Below are 26,496 nucleotides of genomic sequence, written 5' to 3' on the forward strand. Positions count from 1 at the left end.
TTTATGTCAACATTTAACATTAAAACTGTCTATGTAAACATTTAATAGAAATCCTGTATGTGAAATTACCTAAATTTTTCCTGTGGCCGCCAGGTAGTGCTATTGAGCAATGATCGAGCACTTTGGCAGGAAGAATAAAAAAAGAGTATTACTTGAACTGAGGAAGACTGCAGAATTCTGGGGTGCAGAGGGATCTAGGTGTTTTAGTGCATGAGTCACAAATGTTTGCAGGTACAGCAAGTAATTAAGAAGGTTAATGGAATGCTATCCTTTATTAAAAGAACAATTGAACATAAAAGTCAGAATGTTATCCTTCAATTATATAGGACATTGGTGAGCTCACATCTCGAACACTACAGTTTTGGTCTCCTTATTTAAGTAAGGATGTAAATGTGTTGGAGGTGGTTCAGAGGAGGTTTACTAAACCGATACCTGGAATGAGTGGGTTGTCTTATGAGGAAAGATTGGACTGACTGGACTTATTTCCACTGGAGTATAGAAAAATGAGGGGTGATTTGATTGAAGTAAATAAGATCCTGAATGGTTTTGACAAGGTGGATGTAGAAAGGACCTTTCCTCTTGTGGGTGAGTCCAGAACTGGGGGGCATTGTTTTAAAATTAAGGGCCGCCCTTTTAGGACAGAAATTCGGAGAATTTTTTTTTCTCAGAGAGTTGTGAGACTTTGGAACACTGCATCTGAAGGCAAGGTCATTGAATATTTTTAAGGCAGAGATAGATAGATTCTTGTTAGGTAAGGGAATCAAAGGTTATTGAGGGTAGTGAGGAATGTGGAATTCAAACCACAAACAGATCAGCCATGAAATTATTGAATGGTGGAGCAGGCTCAAAGTGACAAATGGCCTACTTCTCTTATTCCGTATGTTCGTATGTAATGATGTGTCTCAGCTGTGTCATCACAGTCATCACCTGACTGTAATGCCACAAGAACGTTACTAGTAAATAAAAATACCAGATTTGAAAATGCAAAGTTTCATTTGTCGCACATAACTGTGATTGCTAAATAGACAAACCATTACGCATAATAATGTACATTGTTTTCCACCCTGTAAATTTGCCTAAACTAGTTCGTGCTTTAACTGAATTTAACTTCATCTGATGTTTCCTGCAAAAAAAAATCTCGTTACATTTACTGCTCTTAAAATAGTTCAGCTGGCTGTTAACTCTGTAGCCGTTTCTTAATTGATGTACCGAGGAAGTAAGACTTTGTAGGCAAGAATTGCTGCCGCATTCTGTCAATGGCTTTTCAGGGCTTCTTGTAAGAACATAGAAATAGCAGTAGGAGTAGGCCATTTGGCCTCTTGAACCTGTTCTACCATTTGAAGATATAGCTGATTTTCTACCTTAACTTTACTTGCCTGCACTATCCTCTGATCTCCTTAACATCTGAAAATCTGAGTATTGCTGAAAAAAGAGACACGTTGAAGCTTTTTGTCTTGTACTGATCAAGAGTACCAATATAAGGGGAAAACAACAATTTATACTGTATGTGAAGACAGTGCTGATTGGTTGGCAAGTGGACTCTGATTGGTAGAGACACTTCCATGGAGAACGCACCAGTGATGGTGACTGGCAGTTAACTGCCAAGCATTGTTTGAATTTTAAACCGGGCAGCTTGACCCTGATTGGTCAAGGCATTGACCTGAGGAATGAGTCAGCGAATGGCTGTCACCTATTTTGTTTAGCTGAAACTGCTGCAACGTGTGTACATGTTTTTTTCTCTCTGCAAAGAACAGGGCCCTGTGTATCAATACACATAGCCTCCACTACACGCAAATGTGCCACACTACGAGCCCGACTGACAATCTTAAATTAGTTGTCAGAGTAATTCTTAGCACATTGAGGATTATTCAGCAAATGTTGTCCAATCGTGGAATCACATCTAATGTTGGACACTGTGTTTTGAGTTTTCCAAGCGTGGACTGGTTGGGTACGGTCTGTGCCTTGACCATAGCTAACAGCGGCTGGGACATACTGTTTGATTCTCAAGTTCTGTACTACTAAACGACTATCTGAAAATCTGTTGATCTCTGTGTTGAATAAATTCAATGACTAAGCATCCCAAGGTCTCTGGATTATGGGATTCTAAAAGTTATTTCAATTGTAGAAATGCAGGCATCGACGCATAACGGGAATCACTCTAAATGACAACGGTGATTCATGAAAGCGCCTCAAACTCAAAGCTCAGCTTCTTGGGGAAGCAAAAGACACTACTGGAAAATGCCAGCTGCATTAAGTGCACCAAATTACCGCTGCTGGATGCTCTTAAAGCTGTTCCTCGTAATTGTTGCAATGATTTATAATCTTTATCCTGTTGCTGTCTTGACCTCCAATTCTACACGGCCTGCCAGGAGATCCAAAAAGTATTGGTTCCTTTTGCTGGTAGATTACTTACTTTCATTCATCCTGAACTGCTCCAGAGGCTTTGCCTGATTTAATTAGTACGGCCCTAGCAGCCCTCAGGGTTTCTGCAATGGTTCTTCTATTTCACCTTCAGAGGGAAATTGGCAGAAATGGTTTCTTCATCAGGTGTCAAAGATTATGCTATTCTCACGTGTTGGTGCAGACTCGATGGGCCGAAGGACCTCTTCTGCCACTGTGTGATTCTATGACTGACTGTTAGAATATTTCTGCTGCTGGTCTGCTAGAGACATCACCTGCGAAAGTTTGATGGCTCAATTTAGTTGTGATTTGCTGCTGGTTGAAATTGAAATTTGAATCAAGCAAGAAATTTGCATGTGTTAGGTGTGTCCTAGGCAGTGTGATGGGTGAAGGCTACTAGAGCAAACCTTAATTTAGGTACCATAATCAGACAATCAACCCTCACAAGCATTTGACGGCCAATAAAATACTTTTGAAGTATAGTCACTGTTGTAAGGTAGGAAATGTGGCAGCCAGTTTGTGCACAGCAAGCTCCCACAAACAGCTATGTGCCATCACGATTGGATGATCTGCTTTGGTGATATTGGTTGAGGGATAAATATTGACCAGGGAACCAGGGAAAACTCCCCTGCCTCTTCAAATAGTGCCATGGGATCTTATACATCCATCCAAGAGAGTAGACAGGACCTTGGTTATACGTCCCATCCTGAAAACAGCACCTCCAACAGTGGGAGTGTTAGGATTAGCCCTTCTACACAAGTCCCTGAAGTGGGGTTTGAACCCACAGTTTTCTTTTGAGTCAAGAGCTTTCTTCATCAGGTGTCAAAGATTATGCTATTGCAATGGGAGGCAGCACTGGGGGTGGGGTGAATGAGGAGCATTTTAGTTGCGAGGAACGATTGTATGGGCTAGGGTTGTTTTCTTTGGAACAGGGGAGGCTGAGGGAAGATTTCATTGAAACGTAAAAAATTATGCAGTGTCTAGATAGAGTGGATAGGAAGGCCCTATTCTATTTCCCTTGGGGTCTGTAACCAGGGGGCATAGATTTAGAATAAGATAGGAGGTTTAGAGGAGATTCAAGGGGTAATGTTTTTGCTGGAGGTGGTGGTGGAAGGGCTCTGGAACACATTGCCTGTAAAGGTGGCAGAGACAGAAACCCTCATCACATTTAAAATGTACTTGAATATGTATTTGAAGTCCCGTAACCTACAAAGGTTATGGACCAAGAGCTGGAAAGTGGGATAGGTTGGATGGTTACTTGTCAACTGGTGCAGCTATGATGGGCTGAATGGCTTTCTAGTGTGCTTTAAATTTCCATGATTTTATGATTGTTAATAGGTGGGAGGTGATGGCATAGTGGTATTGTCACTGGGCTAGTAATCCAGAGACCCAAACTAATGCTCTGGGGACCCAAGTTCGAATCCTGCCATGGCAGATGGTGGAATCTGAATTCAATAAAAATCTGGAATTAAAAGTCTAATGATGACCATGAACCTATTGTCAATCATTGTAAAAACCAAGTGGGCTCACTAATGTTCAATGCCCTTTTGGGATCTGCCATCCTACATGTGACTCCAGAGGTCAACTCTTAAATGGCCTAACCACTCAGTTGTATCAAACCATTACAAAGCCTCGCAAAAGGAATGAAATGTGGCAGAATGCCCAATATTGACCTAGGCACTGGAAATGACAATGGCAAACTCAGCCCTGTCGACCCTGCAAAAAGTCCTCCTTACTAACATCTGGGGGCTAGTGCCAAAATTGGGAGAGCTGTCTCACAGACTAGTCAAGCAACAGCCTGACATTGTCATCCTCAGGGAATCATAATGTCCCAGACACCACCATCACCATCCCTGGCAGCACAGTGGTATACAATCAGTTGGGAGTTGCCCTGGGAGTCCTCAACATCGACTCTGGACCCCATGAAATCTCATGGCATCAGGCCAAACATGGGCAAGGAAACCTTCTGATTACCATGTACTGCCCTCCCTCAGCTGATGAATCAGTGCTCCTCCATGTTTAACACCACTTGGAGGAAGCACTGAGGGTGGCAAGGGCGCAGAATGTATGGGAGAATGGGGGATTTCAATGTCCATCAACAAGAGTGGCTGGGTAGCACCAGTGCTGACCGAGCTGGCCGAGCCCTAATTGACATAGCTGCTAGACTGGGTCTGCGGCAGGTGGAGAGGGAACAAACAAGAGGGAAAAACATACTTGACCTCATCCTCACCAACCTGCCTGCCGCAGATACATCTGCCCATGACAATATCGGTAGGACTGACCACCGCACAGTCATTGTGGAGACGAAGTCACACCTTCACATTGAGAATACCCTCCATCGTGTTGCGTGGCACTATCACCGTGATTTCGAATAGATCTAGCAATGCAAGACTGAACACCCATGAGGTGCTGTGGGCCATCAGCAGCAGCAGAATTGTACTCGAACACAATCTGTAACCTCATGGCCTGGTATATCCCCAACTCTACCATTACCATCAAGCCAGGGAATCAACACTGGTTCAATGAAGAGTGCAGGAGGGCATGACAGGAGCAGCACCAGGCATACCGAATGAGGTGTCAACCTGGTGAAGCTATAACACAGCAGTACTTGCGTGTCAAAACGCATAAGTAGCAAGTGATAGACAGAGCTAAGCAATCCCATACCCAACGGATCAGATCAAAGTTCTGCAGCCCTGCCACATCCAGTGGACAATTAATCAACTCACTGGAGGAAGAGGCTCTACAAATATCCCCATCCTCAACGATGGGAGCCTAGCACATCAGTGCAAAAGATAAAGCTGAATCATTTGCTGCAATCTTCAGCCAGAAGTGCCGAGTAGATGATCCATCTTGGCCTCCCCCGGAGGTCCCCAGCATCAAAGATGCCAGTCTTCAGCCAATTCGATTCACTCCACATGATATCAAGAAATGGCAGAAGGCACTGAATAGTGCAAAGGCTACAAGGCCTGACAATATTCTGGCAATAGTACTGAAGACTAGTGCTCCAGAACTTGCCGTGCCCCTAGCCAAGCTGTTCCAGTACAGCATCTATCTGCCAAGTGTACAATTGTCCAGGTACACAAAAAGCAGGACAAATCCAACCTGGCTAATTACCGCCCCATTAGCCTACTCTCCATCATCAGTAAAGTAATGGAAGGGGTCATCAACAGTGCTATCAAGCGACACTTGCTTAGCAATAACCTGCACAGTGATGCCCAGTTTGGGTTCCGCCAGGGCCACTCAGCTCCTGACCTCATTACAGCCTTGGTTCAAACATGGACAAAAGAGCTGAACTCCCGAGGTGAGGTGAGAGTGACTGTCCTTGACATCAAGGCAGCATTTGACCAAGTGTGGCATCAAGGAGCCCCAGCAAAACTGGGGTCAATGGGAATCAAGGGAAAACTCTCCAGTGGTTGGAGTCATACCGAGCACAAAGGAAGATGGTTGTGGTTGTTGGAGATCAATCATCTCAGCTCCAGGACATCACTGCAAGAGTTCCTCAGGGTAGTGTCCTCGGCCCAACCATCTTCAGCTGCTTTATCAATGACCTTCCTTCCATCATAAGGTTAGAAGTGAGGATGTTTGGAGTCTCACTTTATAGGCTTCAAAAAAATAATCTCACCATTTTCCATCAGTTTTCGATAAAACCACAATGTCGCTTTGGCTGGTGATATTATTCATAATTAGATTACAGCTTTGAAGACCCCTCCAACATGACTCCTGATTCCACTTTGCAATGACTGCAAGGATATCGAATGGAGCAAAGAAAGGTGAGTAACACATGTGGAGCCCCAGCTTGGATCGAGCCACATAGCCAACTTGCCCAGCATCGAGGCACTAGTCACTCAAAGCCAGCTCCACTGGACGGGACATGTTGCTCGTGTGCCAGACACCAGACTCGCAAAGCAACTGCTCTACTCGGAACCCAGTCGCAGCAGGAGACTCCCAGGAATATTGTCGGGCCAGGAGGACAGAGAAAACACATTAAAAGATATCCTCAGAGCATCCCTGAAGAGGTCAAATATCCCAGCCGACTCATGGGAATCCCTGGATTGGGACTGATCAAAACGATAAAGGTTCAGCTGGTCCAAACACATCGAGAAAATTTGTCGGGAACATGCAGGGATGAAGTCGAGGGATGGAGTGCCAAAATCTCCAAACAACTCAACCCTTCAGACACCACCTGCCCACATGTGGCAGAGTTTGCAGATTGTGCATTGGACTTATCGGCCATCTCAGAACTCATCAAACCGGAGTGGAAGCAAGTCACCCTCAATCCCGTGTGACTGCCTAAGAAGACGACACAGACCAGGAAAGTTTCAAGTTGAAACTTTGAATTCATCCTTTGCATTTTGGTTTCTGGGTGGTTGGCCCATGTTCCTGGGCTAGGGAAGGGATTTGATTCCTGCTCCTGATCTCCAGCTCCTCAACTCAGGTGGAAAGCACATGTGTCTGTGGCCACAAACAACTGAGCAACTACTGATATAAGAAAGATTTCCCTGGTACCCCCGCGTAGCTGAACCACTCCTTTATAAATGAACTCAAAATGTTGCCAAAGCTAATGAAAAATAGTCCCCAAATCTGCTTCCACTTTACCACCATCTCCCCAGACTCTCCTCCACCTAGCTACTGCACTGCCAGGTGCAGAAACCCTGTCTGCTTTATCACCAAACTTGGCTCAGCGGGTAACACTTGCACCTCAGAGTCAGAAGATCATGGGTTCAAATCCCACTTCAGAGACTTGAGTGCACAATCTTGGCTGACAGCCCTCTGCAGGACTGAGGGAGTGCTGAACTGTCTGAAGTTGGTTGCTTGGGTGAGACCTAAAACCAAGGCACTGTCTGTCCACTAGAAGAGCGGGGGAGTTCTCCCAGTATCCTGGCCAATAATTATCCCGAAAATCAACATCAGCTGAAGACAGATCCTTTGATCATCACATTGTTGTTTGTGGGAGCTTGCTGCGTGCAAATTGGCTACCACGTTTCCTACAACGATTATTACACTTCAATAGTGCTTCATTGTTTGGAAAGCGCTTTGGGGTATCCTGTGGTTGTGAAATTTGAACCTCCTTTTTTTCCATTCACTGTTAACATTTGTAATCCTTGAAATGTTTGCCTTCTTCCTAAAATGAAAACAAAATTCTGCAGATGCTGGAAATCTGAATTAATCTGAACCTGTCTTTTTCCTTGTTTTCTTCGCCCTGTCCCTGAACAGGGTTTCAAGAGGATCGGGTCCCTTCTGGTACCTCAACCCTGAACAAAGATAGCAGGGTCTCTGTCTAAGGATGGTGGCGGGGTGGGTGGGCAGGGAGTTGGGGTGTTCATCGTAACCCATTGCTCACCTGACCTCCGAACTGGAGTCGCTGGAGAGGGATCAGGAGAAGATCTTTTTTAAAAATCCCACATTACAATTTCAGAGAAGAGCAGGTGACTTCTCCCCATTGTCCTGGCCAATACTTGTTCCTCCAATCAATATCTAGAACACACTGCTGTTTGTGGGATCCTGCTGTGCATAAATTGCTCAATTCCACCCCCACCCCAGGATTGTTGAGGCAGCACTCCATCACTACCTCAGCTGAACCTGGGACATTCTTGGTCTGTCCTGTTTAGAAACACTCTTGGCGAACGATTTAAACACTGGGCCACTTGACCACTTGGGGCTGCAGGAACGTTCAATGAGAGCTGCAGATTTACATCATACATTTATTACCCTGGCTCCTGATAATTAGAGAGGGTTGTTAATGTGGGACAGCACCGCCCATTCCCTACTCAGTGTAAACTCTTCTTGGTGTCACGAATGCGTGTAGTCCCTGGACACACAGACAAACTTCCCATCATATTCCGAAGTCGTCAGGCACTTGAGGAAGAAATGTCCCAGGTCGTGTTTCGAGATCACCCGGCCTCCCTTTTCATTAACTGATATGGTGTAAGTTCCGGTCAGAGGATGTTCATCTGTGGGAGGGCAAAAAGAAAGCACTGTTAAATGGATGATCAGGATTAAGGAGGACACAAACAGGAATACTGAGATAGCGAAGGTTCAAACCAGAACACGGTGAAAAGGAGGATATAAACAGGAATATCGGGATAGGAGTGAAAAGGAATACTGATAGGGAGGATAAAAAACAGGGACAAAAACAGAATTACCTGGAAAAACTCAGCAGGTCTGGCAGCATCGGCGGAGAAGAAAAGAGTTGACGTTTCGAGTCCTCATGACCCTTCGACAGAACTTGAGTTCGAGTCCAGGAAAGAGCTGAAATATAAGCTGGTTTAAGGTGTGTGTGTGGGGGGCGGAGAGATAGAGAGACAGAGAGGTGGAGGGGGTTGGTGTGGTTGTAGGGACAAACAAGCAGTGATAGAAGCAGATCATCAAAAGATGTCAACGACAATAGTACAATAGAACACATAGGTGTTAAAGTTAAAGTTGGTGATATTATCTAAACGAATGTGCTAATTAAGAATGGATGGTAGGGCACTCAAGGTATAGCTCTAGTGGGTTTTTTTTTAATTTATTTTTTTTTATATAATGGAAATAGGTGGGAAAAGGAAAATCTTTATAATTTATTGGGAAAAAAAAAGAAGGGGGAAACAGAAAGGGGGTGGGGATGGGGGAGGGAGCTCACAACCTAAAGTTGTTGAATTCAATATTCAGTCCGGACTGAATATTGAATTCAACAACTTTAGGTCGTGAGCTCCCTCCCCCATCCCCACCCCCTTTCTGTTTCCCCCTTCTTTTTTTTTCCCAATAAATTATAAAGATTTTCCTTTTCCCACCTATTTCCATTATATAAAAAAAAAAATAAATTAAAAAAAAAAACCCACTAGAGCTATACCTTGAGTGCCCTACCATCCATTCTTAATTAGCACATTCGTTTAGATAATATCACCAACTTTAACTTTAACACCTATGTGTTCTATTGTACTATTGTCGTTGACATCTTTTGATGATCTGCTTCTATCACTGCTTGTTTGTCCCTACAACCACACCAACCCCCTCCACCTCTCTGTCTCTCTATCTCTCCGCCCCCCACACACACACCTTAAACCAGCTTATATTTCAGCTCTTTCCTGGACTCGAACTCAAGTTCTGTCGAAGGGTCATGAGGACTCGAAACGTCAACTCTTTTCTTCTCCGCCGATGCTGCCAGACCTGCTGAGTTTTTCCAGGTAATTCTGTTTTTGTTTTGGATTTCCAGCATCCGCAGTTTTTTTGTTTTTATAAAAAACAGGGATATTGGGATAGGGAGGACACATGGGAATATCGGGATAGGGAGGATACAAAAGAACACCAGGATATGGAGGATTAAAACAGAAATACTGGGATTGGATGCAAACAAGAGTTAGGATAGAGAGGAGACACTGGAATATCAGGATGGAGACAATATGAAGAGGAAGAATTTCCGGTCCGATGTGTAGCCTTCACTCTGTCCCAATTAGAATTTCTTTGAGATAATTTTCCTGGGCATTTGTTTAAAAAAAAGGCTTTCCTTGTGATAGTTCAAAAAGATAAACACAATAAAACCGACATCCTTCCCTAACCCTCTGTGGCTCTCCTTCCCTAATCCTCTGTGACTCTCCTTCCCTAACCCTCTGTGACTCTCCTTCCCTAACCCTCTGTGACTCTCCTTCCCTAACCCTCTGTGACTCTCCTTCCCTAACCCTCTGTGACTCTCCTTCCCTAACCCTCTGTGGCTCTCCTTCCCTAACCCTCTGTAGCTCTCCTTCCCTAACCCTCTGTGACTCTCCTTCCCTAACCCACTGTGACTCTCCTTCCCTAACCCTCTGTAGCTCTCCTTCCCTAACCCACTGTGGCTCTCCTTCCCTAAACCTCTGTAGCTCTCCTTCCCTAACCCACTGTGGCTCTCCTTCCCTAACCCTCTGTAGCTCTCCTTTCCTAACCCTCTGTGACTCTCCTTCCCTAACCCTCTGTGATTCTCCTTCCCTAACACTCTGTGACTCTCCTTCTCTAACCCTCTGTGACTCTCCTTCCCTAACCCTCTGTGGCTCTCCTTCCCTAACCCTCTGTGGCTCTCCTTCCCTAACCCTCTGTAGCTCTCCTTCCCTAACCCTCTGTGGCTCTCCTTCGCTAACCCTCTGTAGCTCTCCTTCCCTAACCCTCTGTGGCTCTCCTTCCCTAACCCTCTGTGACTCTCCTTCCCTAACCCTCTGTAGCTCTCCTTCCCTAACCCTCTGTGGCTCTCCTTCCCTAATCCTCTGTGACTCTCCTTCCCTAACCCTCTGTAGCTCTCCACCTCAATCTCTTCTTTTAAAATGTGCCTTAAAACCATGAATCTTTGACCAAGCTTTTGATTACCTGTCCTGTATGGTTACCTCCTTATGTGCCTTATCTCCTCATGTAGCTCGGTGCCAAAGGTTGTTTGATAACACTCCTGCAAAGCACCTTGGGATGTTTTACGACATTAAAGGTGCTATATAAATGCAAGTTGTTGTTGTTGTTGATGGACATCATGAATGGACATCAGCTGTGATGCCTTCCATTGCGGAACAACCTGGTGACACTATAGGCTCACACTTCTAGAATGGTCACTGTGGGGAGATAACTGAGGATAGCTCCCCACCTCCTTTCCCGCCCCCATCCCCATCCCCCCAGCAACGATATAACCTTAAAATTAGAACCAGGCTGCTGAGGGGTGATGTCAGAAAGCACTTTATTTGCACAAGGGGTAGTGGAAATCTGGAACTCTCTCAGCCCCAAAAAGCTGATGAGGCTTGGGGTCAACTGAAAAGTTCATACCTGACATTGAAAGATTTTTGTTAGGCAAAGATATTGAAGGTTACATAGAACCAAGGTGAGTAGATGGAATTAAGACGCAGATGATTTTATTGAAAGGTGGGTAGGCTTGAGGGGCTGAATGGCCTCCTCCTGTTCCTATGTAGGGGGCAGAATGGGTCAGGCACTGGCCTGACCTGAGTGCAGATACAGGGACTGATGGGTTATACCTATCCAAGCTGCAGTATTTACCTCTAGAGAAGGGAAAACTGATGGGTGACCCAACTGAGGTCTTTACAATTATGAAAAGGTTTGACAGGGTATAAATGTGGGAGAAGATGTTACCACTTGTGCCGTAAACATAGGGCAGAAACTTGGCTCAGTGGGCGGATGCATACCCGACCCGCTTGAGCGTGAAATGAAGCTGGAGCTGGCAATTAAAAGGCTTGTTAAGGCCATTAAATAATCAATTAACGTAAAGTTCTCAGGCGAAAAGGCCAAGCGGCCTTTGCATCTTTTTGGAAACCTCATCCACCGGCAGGATGAGGTTTCCAACAGCAGATAAAAATAAAATAAAAACTTGGATTTTTCATTTAGAACATGTCATGTGGCAGACTCACAAGATTTATTACATTTACATGTTTTATTACATTTTTATTTAAAAAATTAAAAAAAAAACCTCTTCATCTCCCTGAGGCAGCTCCGTGCCCCAGGGAGATTATGCAGCGCTCACTCGTGTGCATGTGCGATGTTGACGCTCGGCCAACTTGCATTCCCTCCCCCACCCACACAGGCAGCGGTGTTGCTTGCGTTTTCTGCTGGGTGGGGGTGAAATTGCAGTGAGGTGCTGATTGCGGGCAGCGATCGTCTTCCCGAGCACCCCCGCTAAGGGCAAAATTCTGCTCATAAGATAATTCAGGGGGAATTTCTTTACTCAGTGCTGAGTGTAAAACTTGCTACCACATGGAGTAAAAGCAAAATACTGCGAATGCTGGAAATCTAGAACCAAAACAAAAATACCTGGTAAAACTCAGCAGGTCTGACAGCATCTGTGGAGAGGAACTCAGTTAACGTTTCCAGTCCGAATGACTCTTGATGTTCTGTTGAAGGGTCATTCGGACTCGAAACGTTATCTGTATCCCTCTCCACAGATGCTGTCAGACCTGCTGAGTTTTTCCAGGTATTTTTGTTTTTGTACCACATGGAGTAGTTTAGGTGAATAACATTGATGTATTTAAAGGGAAGCCAGACAAACACATGAGGGAGAAAGGAATAGAGAGATATTATTGACAGGCTAGATGAAGAGGGGTGGGAGAAGGCTCGTAAGGAACATAAGCACCAGCATGAGTTAGTTGGGCTGAATGGCCTGTTTCTGAACTGTTAATACTTTGTAAATACAATGCAGACTGTCTGCTGGGTCGTAGGGTCCAAAACATAAGCTTGGCTCAGTGGTAGTGCCCTTATCTTTGAGTCATAAGACAATGTGTTCAAGTCCCACTCTAGAGACTTGAGCACAAAGAACAGGATGAGGTGTTGTCTTTTGAATCAGACATTAAACCAAGGCCCCATATGCTCTCTCAGGTGGATGTAAAAGATCCCATTGGTACCATTCAAAGAACAGCAGGGAAGTTTTCCTGGTGTCCTGGCCAATATTTATCCCTCAATCAGCATCAATAAATTCATCATCTCAATGCTGCTGGCAGGTTCCAGCAAGAAACACAGAGGCTGCTGAGTCGCCCCATGTAACAACTGTGATCACATCGCACAGAAGTATTTAATTGGCTGTGAAATGGTTTGGGACATCCTGAGGTTGTGGAAGGTGGTTTTAAGTGCAAAATGCTTTCTTTGTAAGTGTAAAGATGAGTACAAACTTCAGCCCAATTCGAGAATGTTTATTTAAAAGAAAAAGTAGCATTTAAACTAGCTCTCGAATAACACACTCGAAAAAGGTGTAACGCTGGTCCAAATACCTTCAGCTGCCACTAGAGGGCTATAGCAGAGTTTAATCTGCTGTACCGTATTGGGTTTAACCACAGCTACTGGTGCCGCCTGGTGGCTGAAATTGGATTGTACAACAAACTGCAGAACAGAATCTCAGCCACCAGTGGGCCCCAGTGAGTAAAAAGGAATTAGTTAATACGCTCAACATCAGTGTTGTCATAAAAATATACAGCACAGAAGGAGGTCATTTGGCTTGTTGAACTTCTGCTAGCTCTTTGGAAGAGCAGTTGTGCTTAGTCCCAGCTCTCCCCACTTTATGTTCATGACCCTGTAAGTTCCTCACCTTTAAGTACTTGTCCAAATCCCTTTTAAAATTACTTTTTCATGTAAAGCGTTTCAGATCCTGATAACTCTCCGAGTGAAAATATTTCTCCCTATTTCCTGCCCCAGATCTTTTGCCAATGATTTTGGGTTTATTATCTGGTGTATTCCCATTCACCAGTGGGAATAATTTTTCTGTATCTGCACTATGGGAACTTTCCATCATCAACATCATTATGATTCATTTAGCTTGAACGCCACTGCACTGTGATCTGCAGTAATTTTAGCCTAACATAGTAAAGAAGATCTAACCAGCAATATGAGGTGGAAATACAGCCACATAGTCCAGCCCAGACTTCTTCAGTACTTCATACATCCTCTGGTGGTCCTTCGTCAAGTCCAACAGTCGTGGTGGGATCTTGGCTTCATCCCATAGAAGGAACGCTGTAGAAATGGAAGTGTCACATCAACTGGCTGCATCTCTCCCCTGCCCTCACTGTGCTCTAATACACGATAAAGGATTGGCACCACCCCTTGCTAGGTTCTCTAGATAAAGGCTCTGCCCTGTGTGGTAGTGTGTGATACATGGCCCCCGCCTTGCCATAAGGTCTCAGCCTTTTTAACTGGTGCTGTGCTGAGTCAGTTGATCTAAGCTGGGCCATTGGTTATCTCTGGAACTGTACCCCAACAGGCGTGAGCAACCCTGGAACTGTACCCCAACAGGTATGAGAAACCCTGGAACTGTATCCCACTGGGAATGAGCAACCCTGAAACTGTATCCCACTGGGAATGAGCAACCCTGGAACTGTATCCCACTACGAGTGAGCAACCCTGGAACTGTATCCCACTGGGAATGAGCAACCCTGGAACTGTATCCCACTAGGAGAGAGCAACCCTGGAACTGTACCCCAACAGGAGTGAGCAACCCTGGAACTGTACCCCAACAGGAGTGAGCAACCCTGGAACTGTACCCCAAAAGGAGTGAGCAACCCTGGAACTGTATCCCACTAGGAGTGAGCAACCCTGGAACTGTACCCCAACAGGAGTGAGCAACCCTGGAACTGTATCCCACTGGGAGTGAGCAACCCTGGAACTGTATCCCACTGGGAGTGAGCAACCCTGGAACTGTATCCCACTGCGAGTGAGCAACCCTGGAACTGTATCCCACTAGGAGTGAGCAACCCTGGAACTGTACCCCAACAGGAGTGAGCAACCCTGGAACTGTATCCCACTGGGAGTGAGCAACCCTGGAACTGTATCCCACTGGGAGTGAGCAACCCTGGAACTGTACCCCAACAGGAGTGAGCAACCCTGGAACTGTACCCCAACAGGAGTGAGCAACCCTGGAACTGTACCCCAACAGAAGTGAGCAACCCTGGAACTGTATCCCACTGGGAGTGAGCAACCCTGGAACTGTATCCCACTGGGAGTGAGCAACCCTGGAACTGTACCCCAACAGGAGTGAGCAACCCTGGAACTGTACCCCAACAGGAGTGAGCAACCCTGGAACTGTACCCCAACAGGAGTGAGCAACCCTGGAACTGTACCCCAACAGGAGTGAGCAACCCTGGAACTGTACCCCAACAGAAGTGAGCAACCCTGGAACTGTATCCCACTGGGAGTGAGCAACCCTGGAACTGTATCCCACTGGGAGTGAAAAACCCTGGAACTGTACCCCCCCCCAACAGGTGTGAGCAACCCTGGAACTGTATCCCACTGGGAGTGAACAACCCTGGAACTGTACCCCCCCAACAGGTGTGAGCAACCCTGGAACTGTATCCCAACAGGCGTGAGCAACCCTGGTACTGTATCCCAACAGAAGTGAGCAACCCTGGAACTGTATCCCACTGGGAGTGAACAACCCTGGAACTGTATCCCACTGGGAGTGAACAACCCTGGAACTGTACCCCACTGGGAGTGAGCAACCCTGGAACTGTATCCCACTGGGAGGGAACAACCCTGGAACTGTACTCCAATAGGAGTGAGCAACCCTGAACTGTACCCCAGTGGGAGTCAGCATCTCAGTGACTGTATCCCAAAGGCCTTCAGTCATTCATTATACAATAAATTCAAAATGAAGACTATCTCTTAAGCCTAAAATAATGCTTTGCCTGTCTGGAACCAACTCGTTCCATCACCATAGCTTTCAAAACTGAGTACAGTTGTCTGATCCAGTGTTGAATTGTCCATGCTGCAATTAGATTGAGTAATTCTTCTCTCAGTGGCTGTCTGAATATTTTACTGAGGTGCAGAGTTTTCTGACCCTCTTTGCTCCCTTATTAAGACTATTAAATTCTATGTTAAGTATCATGTTCAATGGCATTACCATCACTGAATCCCCCACTATCAACATCTTGGGAGTTACCATTGAAGAGAAACTGAACTGGACCAGCCATATAAATACTGTGGCTACAAAAGCAGGTCAGGGGCTGGGAATCCTGTGACAAGTAACTCACCTCCTGACTCCCCAAAGCCTGTCCACTATCTACAAGGCACAAGTCAGGAGTGTGATGGAATACTCTCCACTTGCCTGGGTGAATGCAGCTCCCACAACACTCAAGAAGCTCGACACAGTCCAGGACAAAGCAGCCCGCTTGATTGGCACCACATCCGCAAACATTCACTCCCTCCACCTCTGACACACAGTAGCAGCAGTGTGTACCATCTATAAGATGCACTGCAGGAACTCACCAAGGCTCCTTAGGAAGCACCATCCAAACACATGACCACTACCATCTAGAAAGGCAAGGGCAGCAGATAGATGGGAACACCACCATCTGGAAGTTCCCCTCCAAGCCGCTCACCATCCTGACTTGGAAATATATCACTGCTCCTTCACTGTCGCTGGGTCAAAATCCTGGAACTCCCTTCCTAACAGCACTGTGGGTGTATCTACACCACATGGGCTGCAGCGGCTCAAGAAAGAAGCTCACCACCACCTTCTCAAGGGGCAGTTAGGGATGGGCAATAAATGCTGGCCCAGCCAGCGAAGCTCACACCCCGTGAATGAATTTTAAAAAAACTCGGTGCAATAGTCTGAGCAGTTAGCCATAGGGACTGTGAGGAACAGAAAACTCCCAACTTAGACATTTCGATATTGTGTTAAACCATCAATTGGCAAAGTGTTAACCACTTATAGAAGGCGAAACAAGTGAACAAAGGGTCAGCTGTGGCTCAGTTTGTAGCATTCTCACCTCTGAATTGGAGGGTTGTGGGTTCACTGAAGAGACTTGAGCACAGGGCCTGACAGTCCCAGAGAGACAGTGAGGGAGCGCTGCACTGTCACAGCCACCGTCTTTTGGGTGAGAGGTTAAACCTGCCCTCTCGGGTGGGCAGGAAAGATCCCGTATTGGAAGAGGAGCTCCAGAGTTTTCCTCAGTGACCTGGGCAATGTTTGTTCCTCAGCCATCATCTGGTTATTATTACATCACTTTGTGGGATACTGCTGTGCACAATCTGGCTGCCACATTTCATAACAGTGGCTACACTTCAAAATTGGGGCCTTAAAGTGCTTTGGGATGTCCTGAAGTTGTGCAGGGTGCTATATAAGTGCAAGTCCTTTTTGACCTTCTTTTGGATGCCAGCCTTAAACTTACTTGACATACAGGCCACCACCTTGCTCACATGATGGGTCTTCATTGCTTCGATAATGTTCTTGGTTCCCTCGGACATCATAGTAGTGGGGCCTGTGGGAGGCAGAAACATACAACAGAGACATCAAACAGTGAGTTTTTACTCCAAGCCCAAGGGCCACTTATAGGCTTTACACTCCCAGAAGCTCAGAGGTGCTGAGACTCCCCACAAGGAGTGTATAGAGAGCACTTGAGTTTTAGGCTCGAGGCCCAACTATACAGGGGATGAGGAAGCGAAGTCAGTAACTCAAGGTGTGTGAGTGCCGCCCCCAGCAAATCACACCAAACCCCCCTAAGTTGCATTTTGAAACATCCAGCAAAAGTCACCAAAGAAAAAAAATCAGGAAAAGGAACCAAAGGGCCGGTGTGCCATGGCAACACTCACCACAGGGTGATCTGACTTTGACTGGGTTTACACCCAAACTGGGTGTGAAGTCAACGACGCCATCACTCTGTGCCCATCCAAAGGACTCAACTAGAGGCCTAAAGCCTTGACAGGGTGGGGCCTTATTGGGTTACAGCCAGTCAGTCACCCAGCCCTCAATGAGTGATAGTGGGCCCCTCGCCAAAACACGGGAAACAAAAATTCAGTAGCTCCATGAGCGAGCCAATAATCAGCACATGGTCAGGAAAGGGAAACTACCTTTGTAATCCTGTCAATGTTAGCACCTCCACCGGCCGACACAGGAAGGTTCTTGTAGTAATGTTGACATAGGAATTTATAATAGAGAAAGCTATGTGCTGACCAAATATTTTTTTCATATATCAATAGATGGATAGATCCATCCAACAAGCCAATTAGCGCCTCAGGAACCTGGGTGACTCATGTGGACAATGAATTTACACCATAGAAACAGGTCATTTGACCGAACAGGTTAATGCTCCGGATCAGCTGCTTCCCATTTTAAGTCATCTCACCTCATCGGCATATTCTTCAATTCCTTCCTCCCTCATCTGCTGATCTAACTTCCCCTTAAAACTCATCTATACTGTTCGCCCCAAACACGCCACATGGCAGTGAGTTCCACATAGCTACCCCACAGCCTGGCAAAGAGACTTACTCAGGTCCTTCCCGGTTCCCAGGATAATGATGACTCCATCCTGTCCTTTGACTGCCTTCTGGACGTCTTCCTTATTGAGGACGTCACCGACGATGACCTTTACCCCTTCACGTTCAGCTGGCAGTCTGGCTGGGTCACGGACCAGAACGGTGACCTTGTGACCTATAAGAAAATGGGCATGTGTATGGGGCAAGGATTCTGACGTGAGAACCACAGTGACTAAGGATAACCCCACCCCAAATAATCTCTCCAAGTCTGGGATGTTCTCCTCTCTTGACACTTCGTAGCAGGTATAGCAGATTATGCTGAGGGATTCTGTTACTCTAAAATTTAACCTCTGGGCTACATATGTTATCGACTGCAACTAATGGGGGTTTAGGAATCTGTTCCGTGTAACTTTGCTCCAACCCTTTAGTTTTATTCTGTTCCATGTTTTCTCCCAGCCTCTCCCAAAGGTACAAAGTGTTAGGAATCTGTACAGAGAAAATGCCTATTAGCCTGAAACCATTTGATAGTGTCTTTGGTCATTCAGAAGTTGTAGATTGTTTATCAATTGCATTTAATTATATGCAGGTGGAGGGCACTAATTCAGGTTTCACTTGAGTGGATGCAAAGAGACACTGACTCTAACTGAGGTGTGGTTGAGGTAGGAGGCGTATGCTTGTAATGTCCTACTCTGTAAATAAACATACTGAGTAAAAATTTTATCCTTCGCCAACTGGCTTTCTTGACTATAACCGCAGTGTTTAACAAAAAGCTCAGATTGAGGGAAGGTAAGTTTTCTGGAGGCGGTTTGATTTACTCGATGATAGAAGTAGGAGGAATTCCTCCCATACTGATGTGATCCATCTTTAAAAATTTTTCATGGGATTTGAGCATCACTGGCAAGGGCTGCATCTAATGCCCATTACTAATTGCCCTTGAGAAGGTGGTGGTGAGCTACTTTCTTGAAACATTGCAGTCCATGTGGTGTAGGTACACCCAAAGTTCTGTTAGGGAGGGAGTCCCAGGATTTTGACCAGTGACAGTGAAGGAACGGTAATATATTTCCAAGTCAGGATGGCGAGTGCCTTGGAGGGGAACTTGCAGGTGGTAGTGTTCCCATGCTTCCACTGCCCTTGTTCTTCTAGATGGTAGTGGCAGTGGGTTTGGAAGGTGCTGTCAAAGGAGCCTTGGTGAATTCCTGCAGTGTATTTATAGATGGTACACACTGCTGCTGCTACTGTGTGCCAGTGATAGAGGGAATGGATGTTGAAGGTGGTGGATGGGTGCCAATCAAGTGGGCTGCTTTACACTGGATGGTGTCAAGCTTCTTTGTGTTGTTAGAACTGTACCCATCCAGGCAAGCGGAGAGTATTCCATTATAGAACCACAGAATTGTTACGGTGAGAAGGAGGCCATTCGGCCCATTGTATCTGCACTGGCTCTCCAAATGAGCATTATGACTTAGTGCCAATCTCCTGCCTTTTCCCTGTAACTCTGCACATTGTTTCTATTCAAATAATCATCTAATTCCCTCTTGAATGATTCGATTGAACCTGCCTCCACCACATTTCCAGGCAGTGCATTCCAGACTCCAAACGCTCGCTGTGCAAAAGTTTCTTTCTCACATCACATTTGCTTCTTTGTCAAATCACTTTAAATCCGTGCCCTCTCGTTCTCGATCCTTTTACGAGTGCGAACAGTTTCTCCCTGTCCACTCTATCCGGCCCCCTCATGATTTCGAACACCTCTTTCAAATCTCCTCTTAGCCTTGTAGATAGTGGACAGGCTTTAGGGAGTCAGAAGGTGAGTCACTCGCCTCTGACCTGCTTTTGCAGCCACAGTATTTATATCAAAAAGAAAAAAAGCTGGAAAAACTCAACAGGTCTGACAGCATCTGCGGAGAGGAACACAGTTAACGTTTCGAATCTATATGACTCTTCATCAGAACACAGTATTTATATGTCTGGTCCAGTTCCGTTTCTGGTCAATGGTAACCCCAGGATGTTGATAGTGGGGGATTCTGTGACGCTAATGCCATTGAATGCAAAGGGAGACAGCCAGGCTTTCCCTTGTTAGAGATTATCATAGCCTGACTCTTTTGTGGCACGAATGTTACTTGCTGCTTAATGGTTCAGCCTGAACATTGCCCAGATCTTGTTGCATTCGGGCACTGACTGCGTCAGTATCTGAGGAGTTGCAACTGGGACTGAAACACTGCAATCGTTAACAAATATCCTCATGTCTGACCTGATGTTGATAAACCTCCCTCCCTGTCACGGGGAGATAGATAAGAAAGTGAAGCCAGTAGTCCCCCTACTTATCTGCCAGTTACAGGCTGGCCTTGGCAGCCAAGTGCTATGTTGTTTGATCTACAGAACAAGGAACCAACTAAGGACCAGCAATGCTTATGAGAATGCATCAGCAAAAACCCTTTCCAGCATGTGAGTGTGAGTCAGCAAAGCGAGACTGCAAAGGAACTAACAATTGGGTGGAAGGTTGTCAAAGGTTTGCACAAAGCAATGTCTTTTTCATCTGTGGAAAAGAAAGGCCTTGCATTTAGATAGCACCCTGCATATCCCCAGAATGTCCAAAGGTGCTTTTCAGTCAATCAAGTGCTTTTGGAAATGTGGGAAGGAATATAGAACATGATGAAGCCATTCAGCCCCTCAAGCCTGTTCCGCCATTCATGGCTGACCTATGACCAGACTCTATACCGACCTTTGCCCCGTATCACTGAAAAACTTTGGTTAACAATCTCAGTTTTAAAATTAACAATTGATCTGGCATTAATTATCCTTTGCAGAAAGAGAGTTCCAAACTTGATTCACCTTTTGTGTGTAGAAGTATTTTCTACTTTCATTCCTGAAAGGCCTGGCCCTCCTCCTAGAATCATTAACCAGTGGAAACCATTTCTCTCCATCTACCCTATCTGTTCCCCTTAATACCTTGAAAATTTCAATCAATTCACCCTTTAACCTTCTAAATTCTAGGGAATACAACATTAGTTTGTGGAATCTCTCCTTGTGGCTGGTAGCTAGCTCCCTGCCTCTCTCTCTCTGCTGCATGGTCAATTGTCTGTAGGATTGAGTGTCATACTGGTTGGTTATCGGGTATATAATAGTGCCCATCAGAAACTGAGCCTCAGGCCTCTCTGTGGCAACAGCCAAGTTGTCATCTCCCATGACTTCAACTGCAGTGGTCCCCTCTACCACCCTTCCCAGCCCCAATGCCCTCCCTCTCCCCACTACAACCCCCACCTCTCCAGGGTATCTCCAGGAAAGGGTATGGGAGAGAGAAAAAAGGAGAATGGGGGAGGGGGGAAAGAGGGTGCAGTGGCAATGCTCCAGGATTTAAGCACATAATGTAGGACTGACACTCCCAGTGCAGTGCTGAGGGAGCGCTGCACTGTCAGAGGTGCTGTCTTTCAGTTGAAAAGTTAATCTGAAGCCCCCTCTGCCCTCTCAGGTGGATGTAATTTCAAAGGGAGAAGGGGAGTCATCCCTCCCCCACCGCTCCCCTCGACCTACTCAATTGCCCCTCCCCACCGCCCTTCCCAACCCCACCTCCCCTCCCTACCCCACCCAACCTCACAGTGTCCTGGGCCAACAGTTAACTTACGTCAGAGAAAAAAACAATTATCTGGTCGTTCACTTCATTGCTGTTAATGGGATCTTGCTCTGCACAAATTAGCTGCTGCTTTACATAACAGCAATGGCTACACTACAAAAAGCCCCTCCTTTGTTGTAAAGCATTTTTGGGACATCTTGAGGTTATTTAAATGCAATTCCTACTCTCTTTTTAAACTTTTGAGACTGCATACAGAAACAGTATGAAATACTGGTGGGTGTTTACATCAGGGTAGCACATGCAGCAAGAGCAGAATTGGCCCTTCTGCCACCGATCATGAACTTAAAATTACATTTGGGACTTGGAAATGAAACTTCAACCAGCGTCAAAGCAATAGATGTAGCTGGACAATGTAATATTAAACAGAGACGAATCATCCCCTCAGCGCCAGAAATAGCCAAATGCCCTTGACTTGCTCGCTGGTCGATTGGTGCCTGTACATTCCCCCCTCGCAAAGAGGAGCCAGAGAATGAGATAGAGACAAGTGTCTGCTTTACTACCAGACTGAAATAGATTCCCAGGCTGCGACTGAGTGAGACTGCACTTACTGGTCATTTTCCCCTAATCGTCACTGGTCAGTTTCCCAGGTCTCACTGGTCAGTGTCTGGTCAGTTTCCCAGTCCTCACTAGACAGTGTCTGGTCAGTTTCCCAGCCCTCACTAGACAGTGTCTGGTCAGTTTTCTGGGTCTCACTGGTCAGTATCTGGTCAGTTTTCCAGGTCTCACTGGTCAGTGTTTGGTCAGTTTCCCAGTCCTCACTAGACAGTGCCTGGTCAGTTCCCTGGTCTCACTGGTCAATGTCTGGTTAGTTTCCCTGGGGGGGGGGGGGGGGGGTGGGGGGTCACACTGGTCAGTGCCTGGTCAGTTTCCCACATCACACTGGTCAGTATCTGGTCAGTTTCCCGGATCACACTGGTCAGTTTCCCTGGGTGGGGGTCTCGCTGTTACTCACCTGCATCGATTGCCTGCCGCAGGGTAGCGAGTCCCGTCATCCCGGTGGAGCCGAAGATCACCACCTTTTTGCCCATGGTTGCGCCCCTGGAGCTTCTCTCTCCCCCTCTCCCTCTAACCGAGCACAAACCCGAATGTTTACCCTCTCCGCGATCTGTCACTTTCTCTTCGGCTTCCGGGTGAGACTCCGCCCAGCGGCCGGTCTAACACCCCCAACCCCACCCCCAACCCCCAACCACTCAGAACCCAGGGCCCCTCCCTCCCTCTCTCTCTCTCTCTCTCTACCCTCTTCACTCTCATCTCGGCACCTCCCTCCCTCCCCAACACCTTCCCCACACCCCCGCCCTTGGGAAAGACAGACGCAGAGTACTAATTTACTTTCTTTATGGAAAAATATACTTTATTCATAAAATATCTGAAAAAAACATTTCAAAATGGCCATCACAAAAATTACAATTATATTCGTGTTTCCCACATAGACCGTGTCGCACTCTGAGGTGCTTCAATATGATCGAGGAACATTACAGACATTTGATAATGGTTATAACAGACAATGGTATTTTAGTTATCTACACAGATCATGTTGCCCTCTAAGGCACAATTGTGATTCATGTAATATTCACTGCATACGTTCATTATGAACCGTACAGCCTGAGGGGTCTATACAATTCCCAGCCCCTTGGTGCACTATGGCAGAAAGGTCTTAGACAGCGACCCTTCCCCATTGCGCCTTTGCAGTGGCTGCCCCAAGCTTTAGTATGTCCCTCAGCACGTAGTCCTGGACCTTGGAATGTGCCAGTCTGCAACACTCGGTCGGGGACAACTCTTTGAGCTGGAAGACTAACAAGTTTCGGGCAGACCAAAGAGCATCTTTCACCGAGTTGCTGATCCTCCAGCTGCAGTTGATGTTTGTCTCGGTGTGTGTCCCTGGGAACAGCCCGTAGAGCACGGAGTCCTCTGTCACAGAACTGCTCGGGATGAACCTCGACAAAAACCACTGCATCTCTCTCCAGACTTTCTTTGCAAAGGCACAATCTACAAGGAGGTGAACAATAGTCTCTGCCCCACCACAGCCACCTCGAGGGCAACGTGCAGAGGGGGTGAGACTCCTGGCGTGTAGGAAAGATCTGACAGTGAGGACCTTTCTCACCACCAGCCAAGCTACGTCTCGATGCTTGTTGGAAAGTTCTGGCAATGAGGCATTCTGCCAGATGACTTTGACAGTCTGCTCGGGGAACCATCTGATCAGGATCCACCCTCTCCTTTTTCCCCAGGGCCTCAAGAATAATATATGCCAACCACTGCCTGATGGACTTGTGGTTAAAGGTGTTTCTCTGCATGAATTTTTTCCATGAGGGACAGGTGGTATGGCATGGTCCAACTACTTGGAGCATTCCGCGGCAGCGTGGCCAGACCCATCCTTCGCATCACTGGGGACAGGTAGAACCTCAGCATGTAGTGACACCTGGTGTTTGTGTACCGAGGGTCTATGCACAGCTTGATGCAGCCGCACACAAAGGTGGCCATCAGGATGAGACCTCCCTGTCGTTTGCCATTTCAACACTCCACCCTGCTCTCATGCCCACATGTCCGTCCTTGGCCTGCTGCAATGTTCCAGTGAAGCTCAACGCAAACTGGAGGAACAGCACCTCATCTTCCGATTAGGCACTTCACAGCCTTCTGGACTGAATATTGAGTTCAACAATTATAGATCATGAACTCTCTCCTCCATCCCCACCCCCTTTCTGACCCCCCTTTTTTCCAATAATTTATATAGATTTTTCTTTTCCTACCTATTTCCATTATTTTTAATTGTATTTCCATCCATTGTTTTATCTTTGCCTTTTAGCCTATTTTGATCCCTTCATCCCACCCCCACTAGGGCTATCTGTACCTTTATTATCACATTCCTTAGATAATATCACCAGCTTCAACACCTCTTTGTCCTTTTGTCTATGACATCTTTTGGTTATCTCCACCTATCACTGGCCCTCTAACCAGCTCTACTTGTCCCACCCCCTCTTAAACCAGCTTAAATTTCACCTCTTTTCTATTTTTCCTTGTTGAAGACTCATACGGACTTGAAATGTAAATTGTGTTCCTCTCCGCAGATGCTGCCAGACCGGCAGAGTTTTTCCAGGTATTTTTGTTTCAGATGAGGGTGATGTTGGGCACATTTTTCCCCCTTTATCCAGAGGTTTAAACGTTGTCCTTTTTCAACCTCCAGACAAAGTGGAAAGTGGCTCGGGTGATCGTCACAGTGCAGGAGTGAGGAATGGGCCAGACTTGCACCACTTACAGCAACACTGAGAGTGCCTCGCATCTGATGACCAGGTTCTTACCCATAGTGGAGAGGGACCGTCACTCCCACATGCCCAGTTTTCTTTTCACCATAGCCACTCGCTCCTTCCAGTTTCAAACACATGCCGAGTACCCCAATTACTAGCTCAGTCACCACCAGCCCCCACCCCAAGCCTAAATCCTTTATGAAGGTCTCTAATCGGCCCTACTCCTCCTTTTACCACCCTTTTACTATTTATTTGCCTATAGAACACTTTGGGATTCCCTTTTCTGTTAGCAGCCAGTCTCTTTTCATACTCATTCTTTGATTCTCATTTGGTTCTGAATTCCCCTCTGAATCTATATATTGAATCTCAGTTGTATTATCCACCTCACATTTATCATATGAATCCTTTTTCTGCTTCATCTTACTCTCTATCTCTTTCACCATTCAGGGAGCTTTGGATTTGTCTACCCTACCTTTCCCCCTTGTGGGAAGATATCTTGACCTGTACTATCTCCTCTTCAAAGATAGCTCATTGTTCAGTTACTGCTTTTCCTGCCAACTTTGTTTCCAATTTATCTGGGCCAATTTGTTCTCATCCCATTGAAGTTAATTATTCTTACTCTGGATTGCTCCTTGTCCTTTTCCATAGCCAATCTAAACATTATGATACAATGATCAATATCCCTTAATGTTCCCGTAATGACACTTGATTCACTTCTCCCACCTTATTCCCCAGAACCAGATCCAGCAATGTCTCCTTTCTTGTTGGACTGGAAGTATACTGATGTCAAAATTGTTCCTGAACACACTTGAGAAACTCTTGTCCCTCTCTGCTCTTTACACTATTAATATCCCAGTCTATTTTCAGGTAATTAAAATACTTGATTATAACTACTGTATAATTCTTGCACTTCTCTGTAATTTCCTCGCAAACGGGTTCCTTTATGTCTTTTCCAGTAGTTGGTGGCCTATAAACAACACTCAACAATGTAATTGTTGCTTACCTCTAACCAAACAGATTCTGTCCTTGGTACCTCTGGACCATCTCTTTCCAGGATTATAATGTTCTGTTAATCAATTCTGCTACCCCCTAACCTGTTCTTTCTTTCCAGAACACCTAGCATTTTTTAGGAAGTAAGAATAGTGTAATTAAATTATATGTGTACTTGGGTGTGTTAAGGATAAGTTTACCGTTAAGTTCAGTTTGATTTGTGTTTTTGTATTCAAGTGTTAAGAAAAAGAGAAGTTGAGTTTTAGTTTCACTTTAAAAGATGCCTGCATTTTAAATGAAGATTTTATGACTCTTGAAGGGAGAAAACAAACAAGGTAGAAATAACTATGCTATTGCCTAGCAACAGGAGTCCAGAGAGGGAGGCCCCACCCCCACACACACAGACAAAGAAAACAAAAAGCAGCAGTTTGAGTTCAGTTGGAAGCAGCTGCCAAGAGAGATTGGACAGAAGAGGGACAGATAGCAAGTCCCAAACTGAAGTTGAAGCCAGGATTTCAGAGAGACTGGATACTGAGAGAGGGAACTGCAGAGAGAGTAGATTTCCTCAAAAGA

The 26,496-nt window shown here is 45.9% G+C and overlaps 1 protein-coding gene across 1 annotated transcript; it reads right to left on the reverse strand.

Annotated features, from left to right (window-relative positions):
• Window positions 1-8,088: 8,088 nt before the first annotated feature.
• blvrb (biliverdin reductase B) lies at window positions 8,089-22,832 on the reverse strand. Its single transcript, XM_041179287.1, has 5 exons — window positions 22,647-22,832; window positions 18,083-18,244; window positions 16,986-17,075; window positions 13,702-13,833; window positions 8,089-8,351 (listed from the first exon to the last, which is right to left on the reverse strand). The coding sequence occupies exons 1-5, from the start codon at window positions 22,720-22,722 to the stop codon at window positions 8,191-8,193; spliced, it is 621 nt and encodes a 206-aa protein (XP_041035221.1). The 5' UTR covers window positions 22,723-22,832; the 3' UTR covers window positions 8,089-8,190.
• Window positions 22,833-26,496: the final 3,664 nt, after the last annotated feature.

Source organism: Carcharodon carcharias, chromosome 34 (assembly GCF_017639515.1).
Source record: "Carcharodon carcharias isolate sCarCar2 chromosome 34, sCarCar2.pri, whole genome shotgun sequence".
Taxonomy (NCBI): Eukaryota; Metazoa; Chordata; class Chondrichthyes; order Lamniformes; family Lamnidae; genus Carcharodon; species Carcharodon carcharias.